The 7,743-nt window shown below is 41.0% G+C and overlaps 1 protein-coding gene across 1 annotated transcript in view; it reads right to left on the bottom strand.

Annotated features, from left to right (window-relative positions):
- Window positions 1–7,743, bottom strand: part of NLRP4 (NLR family pyrin domain containing 4) — a 29,995-nt gene that overhangs the window by 6,719 nt on the left and 15,533 nt on the right. Inside the window, exons 5-6 of the mRNA XM_077756909.1 lie at window positions 5,805–5,972; window positions 2,628–2,798 (exon numbers count right to left, since the gene is read on the bottom strand). Of these exons, the coding sequence (XP_077613035.1) occupies window positions 2,628–2,798; window positions 5,805–5,972 (339 nt within the window). The remainder of the gene's footprint in view (window positions 1–2,627; window positions 2,799–5,804; window positions 5,973–7,743) is intronic.

Genomic DNA, 7,743 nt, shown 5'->3' with positions numbered 1-7,743 from the left:
TTTTTTTTTAATGTTTTTTATTTATTTCTAGGGGAGAGAGAGACACACACAGCGTGAGCAGGGGAGGGTCAGAGAGAGAGGGAGTGACAGACTCTGAAACAGGCTCTGAGCTGGCAGTCAGCACAGAGCCCGACGCGGGGCTCGAACCCGTGAACCGCGAGATCATGACCTAAGCGAAAGTCGGACGCTTAACCGACTAAGCCACCCAGGCGCCCCAAAATATGTTCCTTGTATTTTAATAGGTCACTTAAAAACATTACATTTTTAAAAATCCTGTATGACAAGGGGCGCCTGGGGGGCTCAGTTGGTTAAGCGACCGACTTCTGCTCAGGTCATGATCTCACAGTTCATGAGTTGGAGCCCTGGGTCGGGCTCAGGGCTGACAGCTCAGAGCCTGAAGGTGCTTCAGATTCTGTGTCTCTCTGTCTGCTCCTCCCCTGCTCATGCTCGCTCTCAAAAATAAACATTGAAAAATTTTTTAAATAAAAATCCTATATGACAATGTTTCTTGTAGCCAAAACAATTTTTATATTTTATTTTAGATCTACATCTTATTTTATATTTTTAAATCTCTTTTGATTAGGTTTTTTTTTCATTCTATCTTTGATTTGAGTCACCAACACTTTTTTTTTCTAATGTTTTTATAAAAGTTTCTGTGTCCACATTTAACCCGTCAACATCTTAAGTTAATCAACACCTTCACCCTCTTTGTGGACTTTAGGACATTAATTTACATTTTTATATTACTGCTATTTTACATTTAAATTGTTCTCCTTTAGGAATTAAAGATGGTATCTTTTTTTATTAGCAATCCATATTCTGCTGGGATTGATCTACAGATTCACCACTTTCTTTTCTGTACATCTTTCTATCTGGAATATTTTATCTTCTCTTTGAGGGATGCTCTTTAGAATTGCCTTGAATGACACTTAGGTTTTTGTTCTAATTCCTTAGATGGGTGATGGGTATTCAGGAGGCATTTGTTGTGATAAGCATTGGGTGTTTTATGTAAGTGATGAATCCCTTCAGGGATTCTACTTCTGAAACCAATATTGTACTATATGTTGGGTAACTAAAATTTTTTTTAAAAATCCAGTCACTACAATTTCCGGAGTTTGGTAGATATGTTTGTTTTGTTCTTGCTCATAGTTCTGTATTTCCTTGTGTTTTAGTTATTTGAACTATGTGGTGTTTATTGACCTAAAAGATCATTTTAGGAATAAACTGAGGGGGAAAATTATAGTATCCTATTACCTGCCTCTAGAGAGGATGTGCTTTTCCTAGGTAGCTAAAGTCAGTATTACTTTAAGCTTAATTTTAATAAATATATTAAATATCTCAAGGATTTTTTGATAACCTCAAGTGGTCTGCATTTAGTTTACCACATTGACTATCTCTGGATCAGCTTCCAGATGTTTTTAACATTAAAAAAAATTATATCTGATAGTTTTAGTAGCTTTCAGTTCAAGGATTGAGCCAGATAACCTAACCCACTACTGCAACGTCAAGAATATAGTCGGGATGAGCATTGGGTGTTTTTTGTTTNCCCCACTATTTTTCCCCTTCTTCTCCTGCTTCGTCCTCCATTAACTTCCTCCTAATCCATATATCTATATATCTATATATCTATCTATCTCCTAACCTTATATATGACATGAATCACTGGGTTCTACACCTGAAGCCCAGACTACACTGTATGTTAACTAACTTGAATTTAAATTTAAAAAGAATGCATCTGACTCCTTTCTCCCATTAGTTAACAATCTGAGCAAGGAATACAAAATTCTAAACAGGTTTCGTGATATATTAGGTAAAAATAATTGTGTCTAGGGGCGCCTGGGTGGCTTAGTCGGTTAAGCGTCCGACTTTCGCTTAGGTCATGATCTCACGGTTCGTGGGTTCGAGCCCCGCGTCGGGCTCTGTGCTGGCTGCCAGCTCAGAGCCTGGAGCCTGTTTCAGTCTGTGTCTCCCTCTCTCTCTGACCCTCCCCTGCTCACGCTGTCTCTCTCTCTCCTAGAAATAAATAAAACATTTAAAAAAAAAATTAAAAAAAAAAATAATTGTGTCTAATTCACATCTCTTGATTTCTCAGGGAAAGAGACAATTGATGAGGAAATGCTGTCCCTCTTGGTAACTCCAGCAACACACGGTTGCCCAAATATTTCTCCATTTTATAACATCAAATTAAATCTTTTCATTATTTCCTTTACCATTACGTTTACTGCCCGATCCCTTCCTCAGGTGTCCCTTGTGTTATCCCTGTGTGTCCCCACTTTGGTTATCAGGCCTCCTGTTGCCACGTTAGACCTACCTGCCTGAGATTTCCATCCCAAGATCCCTGTTTATCTGGTCGAACTCATGCCAAGCATCTAACCCAAGAGCATCCCTCAGCCCCTAGTCATAATTAGGCTCTTTCCCTTAGCCTGTTTGTCTACCCTGCTGAGTGACTAGTTACAGCACCCTAAACCTGTGACACAAGAAGGAGGTAATGTTTGCTCACCTCAACATTTCCACAAGAGTCTGAGTCAGGTCATTTCTAACGTTTACGTTCTGAGTAACAGACTCTATGGCTCTCCTCAGTTCCAGGTACCTTCTGAGCAATCCCAGCCTTCCTCAAGGACACCTACCACAGTGACCACAGGTAGCAGCTTGGCCGCTTCAAGGCCTCACAGAGAAGCTTCAAGTCTTCATGTTTCAGGACGTTGGCGCTGAGGTCCAGATGGATCAAGCTTTTGTTATACAGAAGAACGTTGTAGAGGCTTTTCCAGGAGTGTTCAGTGAGGTAACAGTTACCTAATCTGTGGGGACAAACATGGGAGAAAAGGGGGGAAGGAGGACGGGTACTTCACAGGACTTTCGCTCCACGTTACAAGTAGTAGTAGTAGTAGTAGTAGTAGTCGTGTATTTTACACACAAGGTCCTGAATGAAGCCATGAACTTGCGGCTTCTCTGAAAACACCACCCTCTGAGTTTTCTTCCTCACATGACAGACGGGCTAGAAAATAAAACTGACAAAGTAATGCCAAAGGAAGAATGGCACCATGAATACTCTAGGAGAACTTAGAAAATGTTGGTTTTAACTCTACATCTGATATTGTCCTTGGAAAGGCACTTGCCTTCTGACCCTGTTCTCTCATGGACTGAGGAAATGTATTGAATTGTCTTATGTATAAAACCCTCTTTAACTTTTTAAATTCTGTTATTCTTTAAAATCCCAAGATCATGGCTTTCAACAAGATGCATGTACACTTGGGAAAAATTGTAAGGTACCACAAAGTCAAGGTACTTTACTCTGCATATTGTTGTTGATTCAGCCACACATAGTCAACAGACTTAAATTTGCTGGCACTTGTGTACTTAAAATTTACTTGCCAACCTTTAAGCATGAACAAAATATTATGTAAAAAATGCAGGTTTTCCACTTCTGAAAATCATTTTTTTCAATTAAAAAGTGAATTTTAGTTTTAAACTTTCACAACTTAGTGGCTGTACAATAAGTTACTATGATAAAAACATGCTTTGATGAAAATTACTCTAACATTTCATATGATTTAAACATTCTGTGATTTTTAAGTGTCTTATTTTCAACCCTGGTAAGCACTGACAACTAAAAATTAATTTGGTGCTTAGCAGAGAAGTTGTCATGTTCTTTATTTACCAGGAATCAAAGAAATGCAAGTTAATATACTTATGTATATTATGTATAATATAATAAGTTAAAATATTTATGCTGGATATACTTGTACTTTAGATCTTTAACCCTCTTATATAAAATAACTCATTTTAAATCCAACAAATTTAGGAAAAATATTTGACTTGTTTGTAAGATCTCACTAAATATTAGTGTTGTATCAATTACTTCCAAGTTATTACTTTTGTATAACCAGATATTGATTTCAATATAAGCATTTATAATGGGGCGCCTGAGTGGCTTAGTCAGTTAAGCGTCCGACTTTCCCTTAGGTCATGATCTCGTGGTTTGTGGGTTTGAGCCCCGCGTCAGGCTCTGTGCTGACTGCCAGCTCAGAGCCTGGAGCCTGTTTCAGAGTCTGCGACTCCCTCTCTCTCTGACCCTCCCCCGCTCATGCTGTCTCTCTTTTCTCCTAGAAATAAATAAAACATTAAAAAAATTTTTTTAAATATAAGCAATTATTTCCACGTGGCCTTCTTCCAAACATTTCCATATGTATTTCATCCTGATTTCTTTTATTGAGGCATAATTGAAATAGTCTACTGTATTTTTACATGTATTGTATATTTGAGGTGTACATTTTGCGCACACCCGTGAAACCATCACCAGTAGATGATGGAACGTATCCACCAACCCCAGAACTTTCCTCATGTCCCACTGTCATCTGCCCCACCCTTAGGCAGCCACTGATCTGCTTTTTGTCTCTATAGTTTGCATTTTTGAGTTTTATCATATAATGTGTATTCTTCCTTGCTAGATTCCCCTGGATTTTCTACACTTGAAGGTCATGTTGCTTAAGAATAAAGACAGTTTTAGTTTTTCCAGTCTGCATTCTTTAGCTCTGTTCGGGGAAACTACCTGAGAATAATTTTCTAAGCATTTTCACCAAGACTAGGGTTTCGTTACAGGTGGTTATATCCCCATCCCAAGGGGAGACCATTCTGAACACTCTACCTGATGCCTTGTGAATGAGAACTATGCCGTGGTCAGTGTGAGCACAAGGTACAGCACCTTCACCTCCTCTCAGGTGGCCCTTCCCTGGGTTCAGGTTACTTTCTCTCATGCGTACGGGAGTCAGAACTCTGCTGGGTGCTCGAGGGGGTGTCATTTGGATTTCTGGCATTTTCTACATGCTTTGTTGTGCTGTCCTGTGACCTCCCACAAACTTCCTAGACTCTCAGCCAGCATCTCCCCAAACCCACTAGTCTGCCATGCTCCATCCCTCCCTGAACAGTATCCTGGAAACTTTCTGCATAGTCAGCTGGAGCAATTATGAGACTCCCCCTCTTTGTCTCCTGTTTCCCAGGAATCCATGTCCTTCATTGCCTGAGGTCCGGAAAATACTTATTGGGTTGTTTTCAGGGGGAATTTAAATCCAGTCCCTGTTTTTCCGTTTTGACTGGAAGTGATGGCCTCTATCTTGATTTATTCTCAGGGTACCCTTTCTCTCACATAGTTCACATTTTTAAAAACCCAGAAGTGTCAACAGAGAAGCAGTTCTCTCCCACCTCCCAGTTCTGTTCCCCACAGGCAATCTATATTATATTTCTAAGGATATTCGCATATAAAAAATCAGAGACCCAAATGCATATGTATTTTCCCACCTCTTCTTTGCTACCAGTATTATCTTAAGCTGAAGATCGGTATGGAACTGTATTCAGTGAAGGCAATGCCCGCTTAGCAAAGACCACAGTTGAGTTCACTGTACATGCTAGTAACATGTAAACAGTAGAAAGTATCTGAGTGTTGTAGTTATTTTCACCCAGTCTAATATTTTTTAAATATGCTGTCTTTAGTGTATGCTCTGTATGTGCTGAGTATGTGCTCTGCATAGTCTCAACTTTCTTAAGACTTCTAGGACAGAATTGTCCCCTCCTCCTGTTTACAGAGGAGCAAGTTGAACCCAAGAGAAGTTAAGTAACTTGGCTCAAGATGACAAGGGCTAGGTGGTAAATCCAAGGGTGGACCTCAGGTCACCTGAATCTTCAGCTGAGGCTTTCAAATCTCTGCAGTGGTACCTCCATTAGTGGGTAGGATTTTAGATAACAGGCCCAAGTTCAAACCAACTGCTGCCACAGTCCTCCACAGTGCACCCCCCGCAATGTTCACTTACATCAAGCCCTCCAGACCACAGTCAGGGTGCTGCAAGGCCTCACACAGCAGGGGGACACCTTGGTCCAAGTGATTGTAGGATACATTAAGAAGCTTCAGCTTCTTGCTGCTGTTTAGGACACAGGTAAAGGCTTCACAATCATCCGCTGAAAGGTGACAATTTGCCAGCCTGTAGGAAAGAGAAGAGGTCACATTCCGTTGGTTTCTCTTTCTCTAATCCTGTACAAGTCAGTAAGAGCAGATTTGCTCTGCTTTGGTGCCTCATGCATCCCATTCTTGATCCCAGTCACTCTCAGGACTTGAGGAATCACTGGAGACACAGGCTTATTATCCATGTCCGGCCTGGGGAAATGCTACAAACATATCACATGATCTGTGAGGCCCCAGCCTCTTCCTATATCCTTGTGTTCAGCCATGCTGGCCATTTTCAGTTGCCTTACCCAGATCAGGAACTACTCAAGGTAGCCATTCATGCTTGCTGCTCCCCATGTGTCCCCCAAAATCCTTTGACCCACTTAGGGTTTTTGCACTTGTGCACCCTTGTTGGGATGCTCTTTGCCTGGTCTTAGATGTATCTTCATCTTCCAGGCCTCTGCTCAAACAACACTTCTTCAGAGGACATTCTGTTGAAGATGCCTTCAACTGGAATCCTAAAGCACTCATCAGTTGGTAGCTTGAGTAGGTGGAGGCAGCCGGTAATGCTGGTTTTCTTTTACCTCAGCCACTGTCCCTCTGGCTGCCACAAAAAAGGGTATAAACTAGGTCCAGAGATGATAAAGATGTAAATAATTAGTTCTTAAGAAATGAAAATGTAACTGGTAAGTCACCCAATCTGTGGCTTCTAAAATTTTTCTAAGATGATTCTGTGTTGAAGCTTGGTTTAAAGAAGTTGTTTCTAGTATTAGCATATTAATTTCAAGGAGTAAAAAGGGGTGGGGGGAGCTGACTTCCTGCACACTACCTATAAAAAAGAACTCAGCATGGATCATAGACCTAAATATAAGAGTCAAAACACTTAGAAGAAAACACAGTAAATTTTCATCACCTTGGGTTAGGCAATGGTTTCTTAGATAGAACACCAGAAGCACAAGAGACCGAAGAAAAATGTAATATTTCAAAATAAAATCTGGCCATGTGTAGCAACATGGATGGAACCTGAGGGTGTTATGCTGAGCAAAATAAGTCGGGCAGAGGACAGATACCATATGTTTGCATGTATAGGAGGAGTAGGAGGAACTTAACGGAGGACCATGGAGGAGAAGAAAGGGAAAAATAGTGGGGGAGAAGGAGGGAGGCAAACCATGAGAGACTCTGAATGCTGAGAACAAACTGAGGGCTGATGGGGGTGGGGGAGATGGGAAGGGGGGTGATGGGCATGGAGTAGGGCACTTGTGGGGATGAGCACTGGGTGTTATATGGAAACCAACTTGACAAACTTTTTAAAAATAAAAATTAAAAAATTAGACATCTATCAATCAAACAGAATAAAGATCTCAGAAATAAGCCAACACTTATATACTCAATTAGTCTGACAGAGGAGGCAAGAACATATGATGGGGATAAGATATCTTTTCAACAAACAGGAAGTGGTCCAGTTTTCCCAGCATTAACACCATAGACCTAATGTATGACATGAAACCATAAAACTCCTAGAAAAAACATAGGCAGTAATCTCTTTGACATTGGCCTTAATGATATATTTCTGGATAGGTCTTCCCAGGCAAGAGAAACAAAAGCAAAATTAAACTGGGGTGGTTGGGTGGCTCAGTCAGTTAAGTGTCCGACTTTGGCTCAGGTCATGATCTCACGGTGTGTGGGTTCGAGCCCTGCGTTGGGCTCTGCGCTGACAGCTAGCTCAGAGCCTGGAGCCTACTTCAGATTCTGTGTCTCCCTCTCTGACCCTCCCCTGCTCACACTGTCCCTCTCTCTCTCTCTCTCTC

The sequence above is a fragment of the Crocuta crocuta genome, unplaced genomic scaffold (genome assembly GCF_008692635.1).
Source record: "Crocuta crocuta isolate KB4526 unplaced genomic scaffold, BGI_CrCroc_1.0 scaffold142, whole genome shotgun sequence".
Lineage (NCBI taxonomy): Eukaryota > Metazoa > Chordata > Mammalia > Carnivora > Hyaenidae > Crocuta > Crocuta crocuta.
Note: the sequence above shows the minus strand (reverse complement) of the source record. Positions and strands in the feature narration are given on the sequence as shown.